The sequence below is a fragment of the Gobio gobio genome (genome assembly GCF_949357685.1).
Source record: "Gobio gobio genome assembly, chromosome: 6".
In the NCBI taxonomy this organism is placed as follows: domain Eukaryota; kingdom Metazoa; phylum Chordata; class Actinopteri; order Cypriniformes; family Gobionidae; genus Gobio; species Gobio gobio.
In genome coordinates, this window is record NC_137102.1 from 52972273 (window position 1) to 52997827 (window position 25555).

The 25555-nt window shown below is 37.6% G+C and overlaps 1 protein-coding gene across 1 annotated transcript; it reads left to right on the forward strand.

Moving 5' to 3' along the window:
- Positions 1 to 2172: 2172 nt before the first annotated feature.
- Positions 2173 to 24598, forward strand: rorcb (RAR-related orphan receptor C b). The gene is made up of 10 exons (XM_079820587.1): positions 2173 to 2456; positions 10245 to 10330; positions 10633 to 10774; positions 11532 to 12008; positions 13019 to 13140; positions 13228 to 13360; positions 14450 to 14557; positions 16023 to 16133; positions 16327 to 16439; positions 21622 to 24598. The coding sequence occupies exons 1-10, from the start codon at positions 2450 to 2452 to the stop codon at positions 21781 to 21783; spliced, it is 1461 nt and encodes a 486-aa protein (XP_079676713.1). The 5' UTR covers positions 2173 to 2449; the 3' UTR covers positions 21784 to 24598.
- The last annotated feature ends 957 nt before the right edge of the window (positions 24599 to 25555 follow it).

Consider the following 25555-nt stretch of genomic DNA (forward strand, 5'->3'; position numbering starts at 1 on the left):
CTTTCCTGTTTAAAATTAACGTTGTCATATTTCAACATGTAGAGCTTTGTATTATGCACAGCCCCTAAACTTTCATATAAAATAAGGTTTTTGAATAAAACTAATTTAGATGTTACCACATACACTCTAAAAAAAATGGTGCTGTACAGCACTAAAAGTGGTTCTATGGCTCATAATCAACCACTTTAAGTGCTGTATAGCACCAAATCTTGGTGCTTCAGTGGTGCTTCAGTGGTTCTTCAGCGGTTCTTTGGGATGACTGAGGCGCTATAGCACCGCTACCATATACAGAACCTGTTAAGATACACAAAAAAAAGACTTTCACTGTTGTTAGATGCACTCAAATCCTCCTTGTTCACATTACTTAAAAACTTCATGTAACTACATGAACTTAAATTTACTGAGTTGTTTCTACTAAAAATGAGTATTGCCAGCTTTACTTAATAAGTGCTTGTTCGGTCAACTTAACATTGCTGAGTGAAACGAACAAACTGGACTGTGGATCTGTAGTTCCCAGCATGCTTTGCAAGGGACTGCATTGGGAGAGTAAATTTAGGGATTAAAGTGTTATTTTATATGTTTTTCCATGAAAGGAAAGATGTTGTTAGTTTATGTTAGTGTTTAATGTTCAGTTATGTTGGACATTTAGAGGAGTTTCTGTCATTGTGGGTTACCATTATGCAGAAGAGTGGTGCCCGTATACAGACATTTATTGGATTGACTTCAATTAATTTGAGTTTGTCCAATGAGTCATTTTTGCATTTTGTATTAAATATATGCTTGTTGCTTGTAGAGCAAATTGTTAATTTAATGAGGTAAATTAAATCGATAAATGTGTTCACCTTACATAATACTTTTATAAATTTAATTTAACATTACTGAGTAAACTACACATAAATATTATGTAACAGTGACACATTCAAATCGTTTGTATTTACTAAAATAAATGTTGTCAGCTTTACTTGAATTTCTTTTATCCATATAACTAAATTGTTATTTATGCGTGGAACCACTTGACGCTGCTTTTTTATGTAAATTGAACTAGTAATTTGGTGCTATATAGCACCAAAAGTGGTTCCCCAATGATTATGAGCCAATAACCACTTTTAGTGCCATATAGCACTATATAGCATTTTTTTTAAGAGTGTATTATTAGATAAGTGTAAACCATATCACACTGCATTACAATGGAGAAATGCCCTTAAGCCCTTGCACATTATCAAATTAATTATATGCTTGGACAATGTATTGAGGACTTGTGTGGAGACGTGTATGAAAGTTGTTAATCTGTAAAGATCTTTTTTCTAGATTCACTACTGGGTACTGTGATTTTTCAGAATTTTAAAGGGATAGTTCACCCAAAATTGAACATTCTGTCATTATTTACTCACCCTGATGTCGTTTCGTTCATCTTCGGAAAACAAATGAAGATCTTTTTGATAAAATCTGAGTTTTCTGTCCCGCCATTGACAGCTACGCAACTACCACTTTAAAAAGCTCATATGAATTGAGCGGTTTAGTCCACATTTTCTGAAGAGACACGATCGCTTTATATGATGAACAGATTTACTTTAGGCATTTATCAAATCTAAATATTCATCAACGCACACATCATTTGTGGTAAATGGAAGCTCAAGCATGTTTGCTTGACATGCGAGAACCAATGAGGTTCTTGCACGCGCAAACAGGTTCGCTCGCACGCGCAAACAGGTTCGGTTGAGCTCCTGTTTATGTGATCAATGTTTAAATGTGAATAAAGCCTAAATTAAGTCTGTTCATCATAAAAAAGCGATCAAGTCTCTTCAGAAAATTTGGACTAAACCATTCATTAGTTTTACGATTTCTTTATGAACTTTTTGAAGCGTCAAAGTGCTAGATTTCATTCAAATATCTTAATTTGTGTTCCGAAGTCTTACGGGTTTGGAACAACAAGAGGGTGAGTAGAATGGCAGAATTTTTATTTTTGGGTGAACTATCACTTTAACTGGATTAATTTAAGAGAAACTTTTTTTACAGTGCTGTCGTCATTTGTCCTCTAGGACCTTATTTACTTTTAATTAAATTCAATTAAGTAGTATGCCGTTCCGAATTTAGTGTGAATGCTAGTCCCACCTTAAGCGCTGCTGACTGGATGCGCGTCCCCGTGAGTAGTGCGCGGTAGTGAGATCATGTGAGAGTCCACGCTTCAGAAAGTAGGTTAGCAGGGTAGAGTGAGAGGAGAGGGAGGAGGACGGCGTTTCATACCGCGCCATAACACACGTCGAATGCGACTTTCGTTGAAAGTGAAGACCTTCAGAGACGCGAATTTACTTATATTTTATTTCCCTAATAATGCTCACAGTCGGAGTTGAAAAGTTTAACTCGGGTAGCTGTCTCAAGTTAGCTACTTAGTTCGACAATATTTCTTCGCACCCAGTGAACTTTGGAGAATCAAGAAACTGCGAACAAAATGAGAGGTAAGATGCTTGTAGCACTCTATGGCATATTACGTTGACTTTGCATATTACATTTAAATAGTCTCTAAACATAATGCACGTATGTTTTCATGCAGATTTTTTGCGCTGTTTCCCTGTGACACTTGTTACTTTGTAGCGCGTTTAAATGTTCTTTGGCGTTCCATTCTTTGTCAAATGTTACATTTCATATATGAGTTTGGAGTTCTGAGGCAGAATGATGAAGCTTTCAGCGGCAGGTCGTAATGCTGGCTTGTGTGACAGGTTTAATTACGTAATGAGTGTAAAATTATTATTTTTCCTATATGAAGATATACTATGAAGAAACAACAGGCATTTGGTGAATAAAATGCCTCCGACTGTCGTGACGCATACTTAAATACTTAAATGTTTCTGCTGAACACGCTTTGTTGTATGTCAGTTAAAATCCTCGCCTTATTTGGTTCGCGCGATACTGTTGTGTGTAAATGTTGAGATAGAGGTCTGTCTCTTGCGTGTCGGCTGCGTGTTGTTGTTTTCGCGGGGCAGCATGGCCGGCTGTGTGAGCAGCGCTCAAACCTGCTGTTCTACTGACCCAGTTATGTCACAGAGCATTACACAGCATTCACAGGAGGGAATGAGGGAGAGATAGAGCGCGGGAGAGGCGGAGGCGCTTCGCCGGAGTCGTGCAGACCCATGTGGTCTGTTAAATGATAGATGGCCGTCGCGCCTTCATTTCCACCATGAACTTGAGCTTGACTTTGGACTTGAGCTCCCGATCTTGATATAGACAATAAACAACATTTATTAGAGCAATCTCTCCAGTTTATGCATGCATGAGGGCGACTTGCTGTTATTTCTTAAATATCAACATTGGTTTTATGATGCATGAACAAAGTTTTGGCAACAATACATGAAGAAATATACAAAAATTGCTAGCACTTTATTTTACAGTCCTGATCCCCATGTACATACTGTGTACATAATAACTAGGTACTAACCCTGACACTTTATTTTACAGTGTCCTTGTTACTATGGTACATGTACTTACCATAGTAATAAATGATGCATATTTACATGCAACTAACCCTCAACCTAACCCTATAGTAAGTACATGTAGTTAATGAATATTACTCAGTACTTAAATATATACTTGCACTGTAACAAAGACACCTTAAAATAAAGTGTAACCAACTTAACCTTGACTATGTAGTTATCTTATATTACACAGTACTTTCTTAGGTAAGTGCACGTAAAAGTGCATGTACTTTAAAATAAAGTGCAACCCAAACATTTTAATCATTGTTGTATTTATTTATTATTATGGACATATGGTTACTCTTTATTTTAAGGTGTCCGTGTTACAGTGTAATTATACTTTTAAGTACTCAGTTTTAGGGTTACGGTTAGGATGAAGGTTTGCTTTAGTATACTATAATTTTTAGTTAGCCTATTACTATAGTAACTACATGTAATACATGTAACAAGGAAACTGTAAAAAAATGTTTTTATATTTAATAAAATATTACTCTGCTGTTTCTTCTCACATAGTGGAATAATGTCAAATCTGGTTTAAAGTATATTGCACAGTTTTATTTATTTATGTATAATTAAGTGAAATATATTATAATATTAAATTATTATAAGCACTATTACTATAATTTACCATGACAATGACAAGTTTCCTCCTTAATGTCATTTAATTAATTATCGTTACTACTATTAAAATTAGACGAGATTAAATTGATTTGTGCTTGTAGGCGAAAGTGCAATAATTCTGATGAAATGTGAAAAGACATTTCTAAAAGGACAACAACAATCATGGCCAGTAATCCAGATTACAATTTTGAGCAATTTGTTAATTCCTTCAAACAGTGTTTTTTCAACAATATGTCTCCGCTTGTAAAGTCTTAACAAAAAAGATTGTTCTTTAGCTTGGCTTCTTAAAACGAGCTGTTTACCTTTGACCTGGGGTTGAGTAAATATGAAATCTTTTCATTTAACTAGTACCTCCAAAGTCAGGATTTTGTCTCAACCATTTTTTTTTTTTGCACTCTGAACAAATGTTAACGCCAGTTACAGGCGTACGTGTCCGGGCATACTGTCGTGAGGTGGGGCTGTGTTTAAATATACACAGCGTGGCTCATGTTCAAGGGGTAGCTGAGGACACGAGAGCTGTATTGGATGAAATACAATGAAAAAGAGCAGATCTGCACTCTGTCAGTAAATCCTGGAAGTTTTCTGTGGTTTGTCTTGTGTCATCTGTCTTATCGTACCTCTAATCCCCTCTGTTCTGATTCAAGCCTTTCACTAAAATGATGGTAATCGCTTCACATGAAAGAAAACACACACAAACGAATGAATGCAAAACTTAAGCAGTTTTCCGAGTGAGAGCCATTAGGTGAGTGGGTCTTATTTTAGAGCGGGCCGTTTGCCTCTCCTACTATTTGGTTTGGCATAAGTGCAGTCTTTAAAGTGACCATAGCATGTATGACCTTGGTTTTATGATGACCGGACAGCAGGGACATTTTGAATGAGGCTCACTAAAAGTGACTTACTGACACACTGACCGTTTCACACACTCAGACGGCTGTCTTATCAGGAACTACAGTGCAATTCTGTTCAATCTGCGGGAAGCCGTCTGGATTTTATCGCTTGGGTGAAACTCAGAGTGTGTTATGTAAAGTAGGTGAGGTGTTAAATCATTGTTCTTTACTCTGGCCTACATATACCAACCACGTGACCTTCTGCTCATCACTGTGACAAGCGACGCAACATTGTGATTAGAAGCATGGCATTACACCCGTTTGTCTTTAAAATATATATTTTTTCTTTTGCAAGTTTATGTAGCGCCATTATAACCCTTTTAAAAGTGTGAGGTTGTTCTTGTGATGTTTATTGGGTCAGTGGCTCCACTTGCATTATCCCGAACGCTTACGGTTAAAACCTGTTACACTGTACTGCTTAATCTAATCTGCTGCCTCGTGTTATGTCACCACGATAGACTTTACTGCTTAACACGGTGTTCTGGACTCAAAGATGATTGCGTTATGGCACCTGTATGCAAACACAGATAACAGCGGCTGCCGCTCAAAGTAGATTTGAACCATTTTTTATGAATTGCTCTGCATGTAAATAATTAAATCTTTCATCTGTCTATCTTTTTTTTATTTATTTTTTTATAACATCACACATAGGGACATAAGGGAAAGTATCATGATCCCTCAGTGACGCTAATATGAAACAGATGAGTTTGGGGTCATATATATTTCTGCAAATCTTCTGTACATTGGACTTGTTCTTGCTTTTGAAAACAAGCAAATGGAGCAAACGCAGGTCTCTTAAGAAATTAGGCTATTTTAAAGGTCTCTAATTTTTTTTAGGAGGTCTCCTACAACCGATTTACATGCGTCAAAGGTTAAAAAAAAAATCCACATCACCTCATTTCTCAAAGAGTGTGAAAACGGTTTGTCAGTCTCTAAAACTCTCCTTTCCGAGAGCCTGCTCTTCTCTGATTGGTCAGATGGCTCAGTCTGTTGTGATTGGTTTACCTAAACTAAACGGCCATTGCCAAATTTGAATTTCAACTCCGGAGGCTTTGCTCAGCACTCGATACACAATGATGCGAACAGTAACGATGTTTTCGGTTGTACCGGATCAATTCGAGAATTGAAGTGCATGCAAAGGTGAATTTGCAGTGCTGAAAAGAGCATCTGCTCGACATGTCGACAACACACCCGAACTCTTCCATCCCTCAGCTACAACTACAGGTTAGTCCCTCCATTGACAGTCTATGCAACGATTTAAACTAAACCAAAATTTGAACTAAACCGCTCAATTCATATGGATTAGTTTTACGAACTCGTAGTTGCATAGACTGTCAATGGAGAGACAGACATCTCTCAGATTTCATTGAAATATCTTAATTTAGGTGAACGAAAGTCTTAAAGGTGCACTGTGTAAATTTTAGCGGCATCTAGTGGTGAGGTGGAAAATTGCAACCGCTCACTCCTCCCTTTCGGAGCCAAGCAGCAACCTCCCGCAGTTTCTCTTGAAGCCAATACGGAAGTGACATATACTGCAATTCAGCGACTGGCCACTAGGGCTCCAGAAGAGAGCAGAATCTCATTGAGCCCCATGTTAAAATGGCCAACTTTACAGCAGATTAAAACATGTTTACAGCCTGGTACAAATTGTGGTTTTGGTCTATACGGCTAATTTTGCCCTTCATGACAACTGTGAGGGGGGTGAATTTTTTTATAACTCATTCGTTTACATTATATTATATAAATCCTTAAAGTTCTGCATAATTAAGGGCGTGGCCACTTCGAGTGACAGATGGATAGCCATTTATCTGCTGTCTGTTAGTCATTGCGTCACTTCAGCTCCGCTCACGTCCCGCCTTTTTGCCCATTTTCTGTTACCCGGGAGTGACGTGCGATGACGCGCTGCCAAGATGGCAACGTTCATCTCGTCCCTACTTTGCGCTTCAGAACGGCTCATCAGAATCCTATGGGTGACGTCACGGACACTACGTCCATATTTTTTTACAGTCTTCGAAGCACATAGTGAAGCTACGGTGGCCGTCAAAGGACAAAGATGTCGTCGTCTGAGACAGCAGAGAGTAGCTAGCGCTCTGTAGAGCAGTTTGTCTGTTTAGGGCTACCGTAGAAACATGGCGGCGCAAAATGGCTCATTCTCAGGTAATAAAAACATAACGGTTCATTATGTAAGGTCTTTATACACCACTGAAAACATAGTTATGCATATTATATTACATTTCTGTCAATAGATCCTCATAAATTCTACACACTGCACCTTTGCAAAAAAAAGCAAAATTCGGATGCTGTCACTTTAAGACCGACCACACGGATATACTGTAGCATTTCCTAACTGTTTACATTCACTTAAGACATAAATGATTGTGTTTACTTGCAAATACATGGTCAGTTTGACACATATAGGTTTTTGTGTTTAACCGTTCAAGCTTAATTAGTCTGCAAAAAGCACTCAGTTGAGTTCTAAGCAGCGGATTAATGTCGCGCGTCTCTCAGAGAGAGAAAATAGTCCAAAATCTCTACCAGTTGACACATTTCTACGGGTTATTTGTGTCTACCGATATATAGCCCACCCCTATAATCATAATGGAAAAATTCACAATGACATCGCAACATTATTGTGAGTTTTAGCTTATGGAAGTGCACAAGACTGTTGGACTGATCTTAGTCTCCTTCCTCCCTGAAGCACTTCCTCACCACCAGATAGTTTTTTCAGAGCATCTTGGACAATCTGATTAAACACGACAACAATACAGGTGACAATTTAAGACTAGTGATGGAAGGGAATTATTACATGGACAAATGAATCATGAAGAAAAACGCATGCATACAAACACATTTTGCCTTATCAGCATCTATGCCAATGCTAAAGCTGTTGCTGGCCCTGCTGATTGATTTCACACAGCTCTCTCTGTCTCTTTATGGTGAATTGAAGAGAGTGAAAGAGTATCAGTGTGTGTGCTTGGGCTTGAGGATCATGTGGGAGACTCTAAGAGAGAAAGCAAAACATTATTTTCATGTTGTCTTGTCTGTAAAGGCATTGGTTCAAACAGGGCTACAGATAAACCATTTACACTACCATATTAAAAGTATGGAAAGAATGTCTGCAGTGTTATTATATATTTACCGTCAGGCATGTCAGCAGAAATAATTTCTTCAGGACATCTTACAGTTAAGCATATATGTGGACTGGAAGATGTTCTCCTCCACATTGGTGCCTGTGTCAAAGACTTGAAGAGCTGCAGTTCTTGCAAACCCGAAATTTGCGTCATTTTAACAATAGCATGAATATTGAAATTTCGGGGGGTTTCATATTTAAGTAAAACCTAAATGACTATTTTGCACGTTACTGATTGCTGCTGATTTAGAGATTATTTGTGGAACATAATGCACAGCTGTAAAAAAATATGAGACATAAAATCAATTGTATTGCCATAACTTGCCAGTGCAAATAACTAGAGCCCGAGAAGTTGGGGATATGGATGCTGTGTTATTTGCATGTTTTAACGAATCACAAAATGTTGTTGTCCCCCCCAAATTCTAAAATATAATAAAATATCTAATGTGCAAACTAATCAGCATTATCTATGTAACTCTTACACTGATTCCGACCACTGATTTATTTTAAATACCATTTAAAGAATGCCCCTTAATGGCCACTTAGAAATGTTTTTAATTATATTTATTAAATTATTATATAAAACAATAATAATGAGATAAAACAATAATGATACTGATACACATTTTTTTTATTAATATCACATTTATTATTAAATATATAAAATATAAATTATTTAATAATAATAGTAATGATAATGTAAATATTCATATAACATTTTATTTATTATACAGACTATTATCTGGCCCAAAATTTGTTTTGTGTCTTTTCTAAAGTGTCGAAAATCGGTAACACTTTACAATAAGGTTTCATTAGTTAACATTAGTTCATGTATTAACTAACATGAACTAACCATGAGCAATACATTTGTTACTGTATTTGTTAATCTTTGTTAAGGTTAGTTAATAAAAAAAATCCAGCTGTTCATGGTTTGTTCATGTTAGTTCACAGTGCATTAACTAATGTTAACAAGATTTTAATAATGCATTAATAAATGTTGAAATTAACATTAACAAAGATAAATAAATGCTTTATAAGAGCAGTTAACTAATGTTGTTAACTAATGAACCTTATTGTAAAGTGTTACCCGAAATTCTTATGTGTTCCTGTTGAGACCACCTTAACAGAGAGAAAGGAAAGGCCTATTCAAATGACATGCGCCGGGGATCCGCCCACAGCCGCCCTCCCCTTTTCACTGAGAAAGTATGTCAGTAGGACAGCGGGTCCACATGGGCTTACAGCCAAGCTGAATTGAGCGACATTTAGAGCCGGCCAGTCGCAGACACATCTGCCCGAGCATCAACCAATAGGCTGTAAGAAATGCCAGGGAGGCGGAACATCTGCATTATTAGACTGAGCAGCTCTGAATGGCGTGTTTGTGGAATGTTTGCAGACGAAGGTTATATAACACTACACAGAGAGCGGTACGGGAGGGGCACCCAAGGGCTTACAGATTTTTCCATTGCATGCCACAGTGAATCTTGGTCATTGCTTTCAGCTGACAGAGCTAGAAAGACAAAATGGAGGATGTTTTTTTTTCCTATACTGAGCATGCCGTTGCAAGCTTAGTTTTTTCCATGCCACAACTACATGAAACAATATTATTTTTATTGCATAATTATTGTGTAACTGTACCACAAAGCATTATTTAAGTCATTTTTTTATTTATTTAATGTAATTAATTGAAAATATATAGGTAGTTGTGATGTTCATGATGTGTTTTCGTCTGTATAAAGATTTTAGGGTAAAATATTTTATTGCCTAATAATTGTGTCACTGTTATGACACATTTGTTTTATTCTTTCTTTTATTAATGAATTCACTTTTTACATTCGTTTTTGTAAATAATTCAACGTTTGTTTACATACTGTTTACTAGGCATCTAGTTTCTAAAAGTCCCTACACTGATCATATGACTCGTATCAGAACCTCTCATAAAAGACTAGACATAATACACCCTTCAGTCGGAAAATCAATCCTTGGGCTATTTCTGTCCTTCATGCCATGCAGAGTGAGAGAGATCTCTCTATCTGACTGTATTGGTTGATATTATTTGTGGTGTATTTAAAAAAAAATGTGTTCAGGACACTTTTTTGCTTTTAATGCTTAAAATGGTGTTGTTGTTTTTTATTCCAGCTCAAATTGAGGTTATACCGTGTAAGATCTGTGGCGACAAATCCTCCGGGATTCACTATGGTGTTATTACGTGTGAAGGCTGCAAGGTAAGAATTCTACTATAATTCCCTAATGACTACTGTATTATATGTTCCTCTTTTCTTACCGTAGATGTGCAATTCCCTGTTATCTAGACAGACTACTCAGCTTAATTAAACCCACAGGGGCAAAATGATCCTTTTGTGCTATATCCCTCCTTATCTTTTATCCCAATGTTTTTGTGCTCGTCTGTTTTCTGGGTCAGTTTATATTCCTTTATGTTTGTCATACAATGCCAGGTCACACCCATGCAAAGCCGCACCTGATATTATCTGTCCCGTATACCGAGGTAACAACGTTTCTTTTTCAGGGTTTTTTCCGACGCAGCCAGCAGAACAATGCCATGTACTCATGTTCACGGCAGAGGAACTGCCTCATCGACAGAACCAACCGGAACCGCTGCCAACACTGTCGTCTGCAGAAGTGCCTGGCGCTCGGCATGAGCCGTGATGGTGAGCGCAAGTCTTAATGTCAAACTAACCCGACATTTTAGGGATAGGGACTCTAGATGAGGAGGGCAGGGTCAAAGGGCGGATGAGGGCGGCTTGATGCCAACGGTTATTGTTTTGTACTCTTTATTTGGTTTTAATGCATTCTTGCTGAAGAATATGGAATATGGAATAAGATATGGCCGCAAACTTTTGTAAATAAAGACTATAAATGATATAAATGGTGTTTAAATCTGTCCCCGCCAGCATGTTTTGAAAAACAAACATGTCATGGCCCCCAAAATATTAGGTTGTATGAATATCTGATATATCAATACAATATATCAAAAGAAAGAACATCCCTCTGCTTCTAAACAAAAAACACATTTTATTCTAGCTTCATGCATTCTTTTTTATCAACCCTTGAATATGGGTACATTTAATAAAAAAGCTGAATTTTGAAACCCAGGTGGAGTAGATCACGTCCTTCAACACCCCCAAAACGTGCCTATATCTCGTCCTGGGTCGACATTTCATTCAGTAACTTTAGTTTTGAATGATATGCTGTTTAATGTTGATGTCATATATATATATATATATGATTACATATGATGATGCTTGTTTCTGCATCTTCTTCGCCTGTGTTTTGATCAGGAGGTTCAGTACTCTTTCAGAAGATGCGTAATCTTCTCATAAAAGACGAGACTCGTCAATGGCAAAGGAAGTTGAAATGGAAAAGAGTTCATATGTGAAATAAATGTAACTCTTTCGCTTTCTTTAGCGGTGAAGTTTGGCCGAATGTCAAAGAAACAGCGGGACAGCTTGTATGCGGAAGTGCAGCGGCACAAGCAGCTGTCTCAAGAGTGCCTGGCGGGTTTGGGTGGCGGTCTGGCACCGCGTGACCATGAAGAATCGGGCGAAGACAGCACACCCAGCCGGCCGTATAGCAGCGGAGGTTCCAGCTCCAACCTCAGCGACCTGGACGACATCGCCACGCTGCCCGACGGTTTGCTGTTCGACCTGCCACTCACCCCTGAGGAGGCGGACGAGTACTGCGCTCTGGAGATGCTCGGAGGCAGCAGCGGCTCTGGGAGTGCAGGAAGTGGAAGTTCATCCAATCAGAGCTCTCCAGAGCCCAGCTCTATAGATTTGGCAGATGCAGTGAGAGTGAAGCATGAGTACATCCTGCCTGAAAACAGCCTATTTACACACTCTCTCCTGAGCTCTTTACCAGACAACTGCTCACTACACGACATAGGTGAGCTTCCATTATAGATTTCATCATTTCAATCATTATGCTAATATAAGTTTAGATTTAGATTATGATATTAATAAAATGATAAAATAAAATGAGCCTAAATTAGATTGGTCACGCTTTAGTTTAGGGTCCAATTCTCTCTATTAACTAACTATTAACTATGACTGTTGCCTCAGTAAATTGCTTATTAATAGCTATTAAGGTAGTTGTTGTCAAGTTTAGGTATTGGGTAGGAGTAAGGATGTAGAATATTGTCATGCAGAATGAGGCATTAATATGTGCTTTATAAGTCTTAATAAACAGCCAATATCCTAGTAATGTGCATGCTAATAAGCAACTAGTTCATAGTAAGAATTGGACCCTAAATTAAAATGTTACCAAATTGGTAACACTTTACAATAAGGTCTCATTTGTTAACTAACAATGAGCAATACATTTGTTACAGTATTTATTCATCTTTGCTAATGACCGTTAATACACACAGCTGTTTGTTGTTGGTTCATGTCAGCTCAGGTCCATTAACTAATGTTTTACAACTTTTGATTTTAATAATTTATTAATACATGTTGAAATGAATGAATAATTTATAAATTAATAATAAATGCTAGTATAATAAAAGATAATAAAAATAAAAAAAGTATTTTTCATTGTTAGTTCATGTTAACTAATGTTAACAAATTAAACATTATTGTAAAGTGTTACTGATATATCTATATAATTAATTTATATATATATTTATTTGATTTACTTAGGTTATTTTTATTAGATTATATTGTCTGTATTTATATCTATCTATAGATGTTTATTTAATTATAATCGATCTGTTTTATAATCTATTTGCATCTATAGATGTATATATATATATATATTATATATCTTATTTATTCCATAATATATTCCTTATTTAGATACAGTATGTATATTATTTCTGATTCTGCTTATATCTGCTTATATATCTAGACAGACAGATACTAAAGGACAATGTGCTAATGTGTTGAAATAATTTTCAGAGCGTATCACTCAAAACGTCGTGAAGTCTCATCTGGAGACGTGTCAGTACAGCCCAGAAGAGCTGAAGAAACACACCTGGAACCTCTACACACCTGAAGAAACCCGCAGCTTTCAGCTCAAGGTACAGCATCATCATACTAGGTGGCGTTTTCTAGATTTCGCTTGCTGATTTGTCTCTTTGTTGACGGCTGTATTCTCAATCTTTCAGTCTGCAGAATGGATGTGGCAGCAGTGCGCCCTGCACATGACAAACGCCATCCAGTACGTTGTGGAGTTCGCCAAGCGCATCTCTGGATTCATGGACCTCTGCCAGAATGACCAGATCATCTTGCTCAAAGCAGGTCAGTGCTGCCTTTGTCCTACATGGATTACAGATTACTAATCCCTGATTATACAACAGATTTCTCATTCGCATCACCTTATCCACTCGCTGCCGTGATGTGGCATTTTTGATGTGGCCCAGAGTTTAATCACTATTACTAGTGTTATGATAACACCATTAGCTCATTCCAGAACACTCTCAGTTTCTTGAGCATTGTCTTTCATACTACGTCTAGAATACTCTGAGGGCAGATATTGACATATAATTCAGGTAAACTCCAAACACAAAGTAAATTACTGTTGAGTTCAATTTGCACAGTACATTTTTCAGTCTAGCAGAGTACTTGGATGTGGAGGATGCATTGTGAACACCTGAAATGACTCTTTAAAATGCCCAATTTGTGCTTGACTGCATTGTGTTTGGATACATGCCCGGGTAAAATGCCACTCTGTCAATTGGTAATTTTCTGCTTCCAGAGTCGATAAAAAAAATATACACAGACAGTACAATAAGAAGAACTATTTCAGTGTATTTAGTGGCTGGTTAAACTGGGTTGTGGGTGGTTAGAAAATAAAACGCTGTTTTTTTTTTTCTTGGAATAATGACGTGGGACAACTGTTTTGTGAATTCGCCCCACAGGATTCTGTTCTGTCCACAATCTACTTGAACTTGAAACTTGTATTAACGTTTGTCTCCTCTTGTGTTTGTTTCTCCAACATTCTGTCTACTTCTACACATTGTGCTTACCGTATGAAAAAACTTCACTAAAAAAAATTGAATATCTAAATGTCATTTAAAACAATCACAAACACAATGACATTTCATTTTGATGGTGTTTGATGGTGTTTTTTTTTACCCAAATTTGATTTAAAAAAAATAATATTTATATATATATTTTTAATAATATTTTTTTTCTGTCTGTATTTTTGCACGGTGGAGCATATTCCCGCTTTTCCTTCCCCCTCCCCTGCTCTCTTTTATCTGTTTTCTCTCTATCTTTATCTTTCTGTCTGTCTGTCTCCATCTGTCTTGCTCTTTCTTCCTGCTTTTTCTCCCATCACATTCTTTTTTTTTTTTTTGCCGCTCTCTTTCTCTATTACTGTTCCAGGGTGTCTGGAAGTCCTGCTGATCCGAATGTGTCGTGCTTACAACTCTTCCAACAACACAATGTTTTTTGATGGCAAGTTTGCCAGCCCTCAGCTCTTCAAAGCTCTCGGTGAGTGTCAGGATATGTTCAGAATAGCATGCTACCATCTTAAGCATACTATTTCAGCAGTATATAGTAGGGGTGTAACGGCACATGTAGGCATCCCGAACCGCCACACCATTATGTAAATGTATCTAGGTATGTCCCGAACCGTGACTTCTGTGTACCATTACACCCCTAGTATATAGTATGCATATAATACCTACAGTTGACCTGCTAAGAGAAAATTTGTAATATATAACACATTCATAATGGGTTCTGCATTCCACAATTTAATGCAGTCAATTTGCATTTCCATTTCATGTTTGACAAATAAACTAGATGCAATCTTTGAATTCAGAATAGCATGTTAAGAAGCTACATACTATTTTTTATTTCATATAGTTGTATGCGTTTCCAAATTCAGCCAATGTCAGCAACAGTTTTTATCATATTTGTTTCTTGATTCAAATTTTCAATAGAATAACTGGATACACTTGCAGAATTTAACATGCATTTAAGATTACATAGAGATTGTGACAAATGTAATCAGGTCATGTGATTACAATGTAGCAGAATACTGTTAGTATTCCATTTCAAACACTTCCTCTTTTACTGTATAATACACATCACCAGCAGCCTCTTAAGAGCAAGAATGGAGGCGTCATGAATCAATAAGGCACAAGAGCTAATGGGTTTTTAACTCAGTAAATAAAAGTGATGCTCTGGTGAGTAATAGCTCATCAAAGTTAAATGGAAGCATTGCAGAAAGCACTCAGTGCACAATATGTTAAATAAAGACTTTTATTCTTGGAAAAAGTTAGTAGAATGATTTGTACCATCGCTTTATTTTATTAGCTTTTTTTCAAATTGCGTATATTTTTTAAGTCAGCATATTATATATATATTTTTTAAATGCATGTTATAGATCTTATTGTGAACAATTAATCGGTGCATGTTTAATTTTTTGTAAACATTTTTGACCTTGTTATGTTTAATGTTAAATGTCATAACTGACCCTTCCGGTGAAAACGACTCTCTTTTGACATATGCAGGACTTCTCCAATCATTTAGTGCTCGTAAATCTTCAACTTTTGAGTGCAACGGCCACATCTCTCAAAATGCAATCAATTACTTTTTTTATAATCCATTAGACACTGAAGTATGTCACAATAAGGAAGAAAAGTTATGTTGCTGCTCTGCACAATACAGACATAGAGTCCAACTATTATATTCACGATAAATCAAAGCAAAACTATTTTTTCTTTATTGCTTTATTGCATTATTCTCACAAATTATCTGAAGCTTTGTGCCCAGAACATCTTATCATTTCCTTTTTAGTTCCTCTTTTATATTAATGGAACCCAATAGATCCATTAAATCATTTCACGTTAAACAAAAAGAGATTGGTTCTGGGCAAATTATGGACTTCAATATAAATGTAATTTATTTCTCCATCTTCAGCTTGGTAACTAGCATGTTTATGTGTTTGTAGGGTGTGATGACCTGGTGAACACCGTCTTTGATTTGGCTAAAAGTCTGAGTCGTCTTCAGCTGAGCGAGGAGGAAATGGCTTTATTCAGCGCTGCGGTCTTACTGGCTCCAGGTGAGACACTCGCACCCATGTCTGCTATCAATTTAGCGACTCATTCTCTGAAGAAAAGGATTTTAAAGCTGGGTTTATGTGCTCTCATAAGAGTTAATATGTGCCATGGCCAGACTTACACACTGACATAAAATGAGACCCTTTCTCACAGTTTGAGTTTGAAACCCCTGCTCTGTGTTTGTGTGGCGCTCAGATCGGCCGTGGTTGACGGAGTCTCATCAGGTTCAAAAGCTCCAAGAGAAGGTTTACGTGGCCCTTCAGCACAGCCTGCACATGAACGGAGCCACTACTGAGAAACTAGACAAGGTTAGGAACAAGACACACACGGCACTTTACAGATTAAAGGTTGAACTTTGAGAATATTTAAGTAAAACAAATGAAATCATTAAAACACTATCATCCAAGGAGAGTAATGCTGGGTACACACTGCACTGTCAAGTTTGACATCAGCTGTGGTTCAGTGAGTGATTGATCAGTAGTGATGGGTATATCGAGAACCGGTTCCAAATTTCCCAGAAACGATGATTCAATAAGAAACATGCATTTCAATTCTGCTTATCTGTTCCTGTGTGCACATTATAATGTGATTTTAAACCATTCAAGCTCAAAAGACTCTGTGCTGCAGACACACACACACACGTGCGCACAGAACGGCTTCTCATAGTGAATAGTGCGCGATAATGAGTTCTCTTCCTCGTCTTTTTGCACAGCACACAAACGGACAAATAAACACAAAAATATGTCAAAATATTCTCGTAAACACAGTCAGTTATGTCGTAAAGGGATAGTTCACCCTGAAATGAAAATAAAGCCATCTTCCTGACGGCTCGCTCACACTCACAGGAACGCGCGGCCAAGCTCAGTATTTTGACTGAATAATACGTTTAAGTTTCTTTCTCGCAAAAACATTATAGTATGCCTCCTGAACACTTTGCATGGCGCGCGTCTCACTGTATCATTGCGTGATACTTTTGTATCATTTTTGTAATGTTTTAGCCTGGTCGCTATTCATTGCCATTATATGGAGGAGTGAGTGCAGGACTATTTAAAAATATCTGCTTTTGAGGTCCAAAAAAGATAGCAGGACATAGGGCATTGGAACAACAGCAGATGGCTTTATTTTCATTTCAGGGTAAACTATCCCTTTAAGACAGTTGAAAAGAAAAGATGCATGTGTAACATAAGGGATCCGTGCAGCTCTTAAAGGTGAACTATGTAGGATTTTTGCAGTAAAATATCCAGAAACCACTAGGCCAGTGTTATATATTTTGTTCAGTTGAGTACTTAGAATATCCTAAATGTTTTCAACTATTTGTAAATCGTGAGAAAATTGCTATTTTAACCAAGGAACCGGGACGTGTGAGCTATGCATGTGAGGGAGTCGCCTGTCGATTGCGTCATATCTGCGTCACCCTCGGTCTCCGGTTTTATTCAGTGAAACACTTTACGCTCACTGCATTGTGAACAAGTGTCATAGCAGCCGCCGAGCGAACGTCATAACTTCCTTTTCAACACACTCAGATATATCTAATACGATAAACAGAGTTGCGTTACCTCAAACTCATGACTGGAAAAGAGGAAGTGGCGCCGGCAACCGTGTCACAATAAAAGTCCCGCCAGCGACTATGCCATAATAACAGTCCTATCCTGACTGTTTCCCACCGGCTGTGAGGTGAAGACCACATGTCCCGAGATTCTGCGCTCAAACGTGCCGTCATCAAACTACGCCTTTGTTTTGAACAGGCGACCTCTAGTGGACGAAAAAGTTACATAGTGTAGCTTTAAAGTGATGGCAGATTTTCCTGATGCCATCTCTATGATAATGTTGATCAAACAACAAAAGACAACGAGAAAATTCACTTGCTGTTCTAGACAGAATAACATTTGTGACTATATTTGTTATCTACAGCCTATATTTGATTAATAAAGTGCAGTGTTATTTTACATTTTATTACAGTTTCTGTACCTGAATACCTTTTGTTCTTTTTTAATTACAGAGTGTTTACTTGTCTTTAATAATGCTTATATTATTTGTTTTTTTGCTATGGTATATTTAAACCATATAGGCAAAAGTTCATTGTGTAAGTGTTTTTTAGCATGTTGATTTTTGTTCATGGTATTCAGCTACATTGAAATGTTTTTCAATAAGAATTTATGTAAATGATATCTAATGATTCTAAATTAGAAATTGATAAAAATCGGAACCGGAATCATTAAAATTCATACGATACCCAACCCTATCGATCAGACCAATTTAAACCAATGACTCTACAACTTTGTGACTCTGTTTGACTGATTCTTTAAAAAGAAGTTCTGCACCCATTCTGACCCAGAAAACACAAAAATTAAAGTATATATATTATACTATATACAATGTGCGATTTGGCTCTATATCACAGCTGTACTGCTGAGTGTGATATTGCTTTTTTAGTCAAGTCATCTTTATTTATTCAAAAGCATCCTTAAAGTGCATTTCGGCTGTTGTTCTGCTGAAGTCAGTTCAGTGTTAATTCAGTTCCATTGCAAAATGAGTTCTTTTCGTCTATAAAGCAGTTCTGCAAAAGTTCAGTTCCAGCACAGTTCAGTTCTCATACAACAGTGACAGTGCAGTCAGATCAGTAATATTGTTGAAAATTAAGTGTCCCCAACTAAACAAGCCAGAGGCGACAGTGGCAAGGAGCCCAAACTCCATCATGTGACCCTTGGGAGAAACCAGGCTCAGTCGGGGTTCTCCTCTGGCCAACGGACGAACACGGTGTGATTATGATTCAGGCTGCACCACAAGTCAGAATTCAGATCGGGAACGGTAGCATTCAGATATTCATCCAGTTCCTTTTGCTTGAAGATCAGATTCATCACGCCGGTATGGAGCCGAAGCTGGTCATAGGGTCCGTGCGGAGGACCTGTCTGGTTCTCGCGGTCTCTGCTGAGGATCTGTGCCGATGGCTGTCATGTCGACGAGGCCTTCACAGGGGATTGTCTAGTAGACACGGTGTCTGCTGACATTCAGGGCTGCGTTTTGGTCGTGTCTAGGTGCAGGTCCACCATCTGATCTGGATATGGGCTGGATCCGGCTGACTACGGTAACCTCGGGATAAGGATGAGACAGACAGGCTATCATTAGCGCAGATGCCATTCTTCTTATGATGTAGCAAGTACGTTGAGTGTTATAGGAAGTGTTCCCAGTTCCGGCTGAGCTAATTTATGCAGCCTAGCAATCATTTAACTGATTTGAAAAATAGATATTGATAATGTGTTGTGTATGCCAGGTTAAAGAGATGTGTTTTTAGTCTAGATTTAAACTGACAGAGTGTGTCTGCTTCCCGAACAATGCTAGGGAGACTGTTCCAGAGTTCAGGTGCTAAATAGGAAAAGGATTGAGCGCCTGCAGTCGATTTTGATATTCTAGGTATTATCAACTGACTAGAATTTTGAGACCGCAATAGTGATGGAGTATAATCCGTTAACAGCTCGCTCAAGTACTGGGGAGCTAAACCATTCAGTGCTTTGTAAATAATTAGCAAGATTTTTAAAGGTATGTGATGTTTAATAGGCAGCCAATGTAGTGTTGACAATGCAGTCAATGCAGTCTTTTTTAAAGGGATCCCATGGTGTTAAGACTTGTATGGCTTAATATAACATAAATGATGTCTCTTACTGAAATATGTAGTAAAAAACCCATGAAAGATCTACGTTACTTAAAAAATCCATTATATATTTGGACAATGGGCGGCGCCATTTTGTTTTGACGTAGAATGGTTGCACTAGGCAATCAACTGGCTCTACCCGTAGCTATTTGTACCACAAAACACCTCGAAAAATGTTTCAGTGTTAAACAAAACCAATCAATTGCTTTGTAATTGCATTTAAAACACACGTGTGCATACAAACCCTCTCTCTTACACAAACACACAGAGACACACCAATATATCGGCGCGCGCGCTCTCACACACACACACACATCCGCGCGCGCACACGCTCAATCAGCTGTAATGTTATACTTGAGGTTGACTTGCAGTTTGTCACCTGGTTCCGATTCGGCAGGCCAGCACTCTCCCTGGCTGAATCTGAAATATACCCTCAAATAGGGCGTTGTTTGAGGGCACAGCCATTTGTAGTGGTGTCCAGACCATAGTGGACGTTATTGAGTGAACTCATTCAATCAATCCTACATTGCACCGCAATAACGAGTGTACAGCTGATGTACACACAACGGCTGTCCGAATTCACTCACTCGTTTTCATTCACGCATCAAGTGAACTGTATAAGTGGATAGGGAATAGTGATTGAGGTTTTAGGGGGCGATTTCAGATTCAGCCCCTGTCGTGGAGACTGACGAGGGCAGGCCATAACACATCTCGATTGAGACAGAGCAGTCTGTCAGGTGTGTGTGTGTGTGTGTGTGTGTGTGTGTGTGTGTGTGTGTGTGTGTGTGTGTGTGTGTGTGTGTGTGTGTGTGTGTGTGTGTGTGTGTGTGTGTGTGTGTGTGTGTGTGTGTGTGTGTGTGTGTGTGTGTGTGTGTGTGTGTGTGTGTGTGTGTGTGTGTGTGTGTGTGTGTGTGTGTGTGTGTGTGTGTGTGTGTGTGTGTGTGTGTGTGTGTGTGTGTGTGTGTGTGTGTGTGTGTGTTTGTGGGCGCGCGCCGATCTGTTGATGTGTGTGTGTGTGTGTGTGTGTGTGTGTGTGTGTGAGAGTGTTTGTGTGCACTTGTTAGCTTGAGTGTGTTTTAAATGCAACTACAAAGCAATTAATTGGTTTTGTTCGACTCTGAAACATTTTTCGAGGTGTGTTGTGGTAAAAATAGCTACGGGTAGATCAGTTCATTGCAGAGTGCAACCATTCTACGTCATCAACCTAGAACGCAAACAAAATGGTGCCGCCCATTGTCCAAATATATAATTGATTTTTTAAATAACGTGGATCTTTCATGGGATTTCTACTACATATTTCAGTAAGAGACATAATTTATGTTATATTAAGCCATACAAGTCTTAACACCATGGGATCCCTTTAAAAATATATTAATTCTTCTATTCAGCAAGGATGCATTAAATTGTTCAAGATTGCATTAAATTGTTACAAAATTGTTGATAGAAAAATGTTGTTTCCACTTCAAAAAAATTCTGATAATAATATGAAATGATTATTGAGCAGTAAATCTGCATATTAGAATGATTTCTGAAGGATCATGTGATTAAATTATTTTTAAATATAAGACAGTTCTTTTAAATTGTAATATTTCACAATATTGCAGTTTCTTACTGTATTTTTGATAGAATAAAAGCAGACTTCTTTCAAAAATTCAACAAAAAATAAATAAATCTTACCAACCACAAACTTTTGAATGGTAGTGTAGTTCCTGTGACATGGGTTGGCTGATTTTCTACTGCTGGATATCCGTGCTAAAACATGTTTGTGTACTAATCCAAAGGTCTTTATTGTGGCGTATCTGATCTATCAAGTTGACACTCTCATTTTCTTGTGTTCACAGATGGTGTCCAAACTACCACAGATGAAGTCGATCTGTAACCTGCACATTGACAAGCTGGAGTTCTTCCGCCTGGTTCACCCGGAAACAGCCTACAGCTTCCCGCCTCTGTACAGGGAAGTGTTCGGCAGCGAGATCACCTTCCCTGACTCCACCAACAGTTAGAGAGAGGGAGATACCTAGGGAGAGAACGAGAGAGAGTGTAAAGGGGAAATTATAGGCTTGTGTTGAAGAGATGCATACGTGTAAAAACAGCATTTCAAAGGAAAACATTTGAAAAACCTCCAGGGAAAATCCTCAGTCTGTTGCAGCACTGTTAGCATACACACACATACAAAATACACTACAAACACACAATTAACCCGCCGCAAACATGTGCTGCTACAGTACAGGGGCCAACAAACTATTTCAAATTCGACAACACACTCAAACATACACGTAAATAGATTATTCCTGGAGTTGTGCTCTCCAATCTGTTATTATTTTACTGGAACACTATTAAATGATCTTTTATGTACAGATGTACGCTTGCAAGGGAGCTTTATCCCAACATGTCGATGTCTAAGCATGCTACTATTCCTTCTGCATCTGCACACAAAGAGATATTTAAATGGGTTTTATAAATATCATTTTAAGAATTTGACAGGATCAAACTCTCTTCCATATGAACATTCAGGAGAGCACAACACTTTTTTTTTAATGGAGTGCATCCTACATAATAGGTGACGGTCACACGTCCTTCCCCACCGAATCACTCTTTAAGCACTAATATCGCTTTTTCCCCTCCCTCTCCCCTCGATTTCCACCCTCAGACGAATCATGAATGTATCCCACGACGCGACGGCACTTATTTTGATTTGAGACCGAATGTACACAATGCACTTTTGGTCTTGCGTTATGCTTTATGAGACTTTGACAATCCAAAAAAAACCCTAATGTGCCCAAAATGTTCGTTAAAAATGAAGGGACCAATGTTAACAGCGCAAATTTAAAGGAACATTCCATGTTAAATACATGTTTGTAATAATAATAAATAATATATTTAAAAAAAAATATTTTCGAATCATCTCAGTTTGTGAAAACTAATGCATGCATTGACAGAAATGCACTTATAGTGGAAGTCTATGGGACAACTGTACAGTTTCTAGTGCTTAACTTTGTCTGTTAGCATCTGAGTTAACTTGTATTTAACCTGGAGTATTCCTTTAAAGCTAATTAAACCAACCAGAAAACACAAGTGTGCTAAACTCTATTCTAATGTGCAATAGAACAACCCGATAATCACTACAAACGTGCAGTCATGAGTAAACGTTTGTGAAGGAAACGTTTCCTACAATAAAGCAAAGAAAACCACACAATCCTCACTTTAACGGTTATTTACATGATCTCATACCTCATATTCAGCTGAATTTGACACATTCAGTACAGTATTAGACTCTGGCTAACAATTTCTGACTGCAACAGGACACATTATTCAATGCAAAACAGTTACTCGGTAGAATATCGATATATATATAAGGAGTTTGCAAACTCGAGCATGACTGTAAAGGATTGGCGAACACAACTTTTTTGCTCAGGCACATTTTGACAGTGTTTGGTGCTGCACCTTATTTTTTTGTCGTCATTTTAACGCAATGAGAAACCTCAGTCCCATTCCCCCTTCCCTTGTAAATGCCACTTTAGAATGAGAAACAATGAAATGTTCGTTTCATTTATATGGACATTTCTAAAAGATTATTTTGAATAGGAATGTAAATAAATGAGTCTATTTAGTCAAGAGAGTGAAAGAGCGAGAGAGAAAGGTGGAGCAGGATGGGAATGTTTAAGGAAAAGCATGAGCCAGGACTTTTATCAGCCGGCTTTTGAATTCTTCCAGCGTGTGCATGGAAGCACCGGACCAGAGAAATGAACTGGGTTTGGTCTGACTTTTGCCCGTTTTGTTCTGGAGCTGGAGAGCCAAGCTGGATGGGATGCCGAAATTGACATTGTTCTGTTAACATCTGGGGAAATCCTGATGTTAGGAGACCCTTCCGGTTGTCTGACGCTTTCACAAACCGAAAGAAAAGAGCAAAGGAGACTCCATCAAAGCTCAGTCCTGTAGGTTTTCGGGTACAGATACGCCACATGCATGACATTTGCTCGTGGCCTGTGAGCGCGGCTGTGCTTTCTGTTTTATTATTTTTTGTAAATTGTTGATCACCTCGCTTGTTGTCCATTTATATGCTCCGGATCACGTCCTTCCATCCTATTTTTCCTACTCGTGCACCACAGTATGACAAAAACTGTTTCAACAGAGTTCTCAGCTACTCCTTTGAGTCGAGGTTCATGGTGTTGTTTATAGTACTGCTATATCTACTACACAACTGATTCAGATGAATGAATGAATGAATGATATGATGTGTATCAGTTTTGAATGAACAAGAGGAAATCTGTCTTCTTTTCGTGCGGCCAACATTACAAACCTCTCACGTCAAGGACTGTAGCCTGCCCTTGGTTTAAGAATGAGAAGTATGGGAATTCTGCGATGTATTTTTAAACGTGTTGTTTTGACAATCCCCACCTCTAGGCCTTCGATGCATGCCTTCCTGTTAAGACAAAGCTGTGTTTGTCTCATTCAGTTTCCCTGTAAATCCAAGTCAATGTTTATTTTGTTTTTGTAGAAGAAATGTTTCTGCTCTGTGTGTTTCACACAAAAAAAGATTTATTCTCAGGGAGATAGCTGGTCTCTGTCTCACCAGTATCCTCTGCCGACAACACACACATACACACTTTGCACCGAATAGGAGACCCGTATTCTTGATCACTGTGTCCTGTAGCTATATTTAAATATATATATATATATTTTTGTGAATGTCAATCACAAAGTGTCAAAAACCTTTCCTCTTTCTGCTGATGTACTATTACAGGTTATTTCAGTCTGAATTATAAGACACAGAATGACTAAATGAAAAAATGAAATAAAAACTCAAGATGGATCTTATTCTTTAAGAAGAAATGTTGTCCCTTGTGATTTGTCTACTTAACTGATTTTTTTTTTGAATTTAGTATTTTTTCATGTCATTTCATGACATTGTTTAGAGCATAAGAAACAAATGAAAAAAAAAAACATTTTTGACAAATGATATTTTATTCATATCTTATGATGTGCCCTATGTAGTTGACACCAGGGCTCAGTTTAAAAAATAAAATGACATGAAATTGCATGTATAGGCAAAAACAATGGCATTTATTTTTAATTCACCAATCAATTTTTAGGTTTCAGGATTTTTTTTAAACAAACTTTGTTTAAAGATGATTCTGAACTATGTTATGAAAGATATAACGAAATGCATTGATATACCATTTTGCTTTATGCAATATGTGGGTAAAATGGCCATACTTGGATTTTCCCATTCAATACATTGTATCTATACACTGCATCTAATTTGCATATTAATGTGTTCTTGGTGCAACATGCAATGAAAAAAGAAGTGTAATAATGGGAGTAATAATTGGCAACATTTTCATAATACTATCTTAATATTTCATAGGAATATTGATATGTAATTTATTGCCCTATTCACTTGTTGTGTCTTCAAAATGCTGTTTTTAGTTAAAAAAAAACAAAACAAAAAAAAACATGGTAACAAACTTAATGTATTAAGTGTGGTAAAGATAAAGATAAACTGTTTACAGACGAAAGTTTAACCCGGAAGCTGGAGATTGCATTTTTAATCCTACATTAATAAATTACTTTAAGAAATTATGTATTTATAAATCTTCAGAAACGCCTTAAGTTTTCTTCTATTTTTTTATTTATTATTATGATTGCAAAAAAAATACAAAGATCACATTTTACTTATATTTTTCAACTTTGTAAACAATATACAAAATGTATTCATGTCTCTTGCAATGCGAGCGATGGGGAAGCCTGACGTCGGCAACCAGTTGACCAACC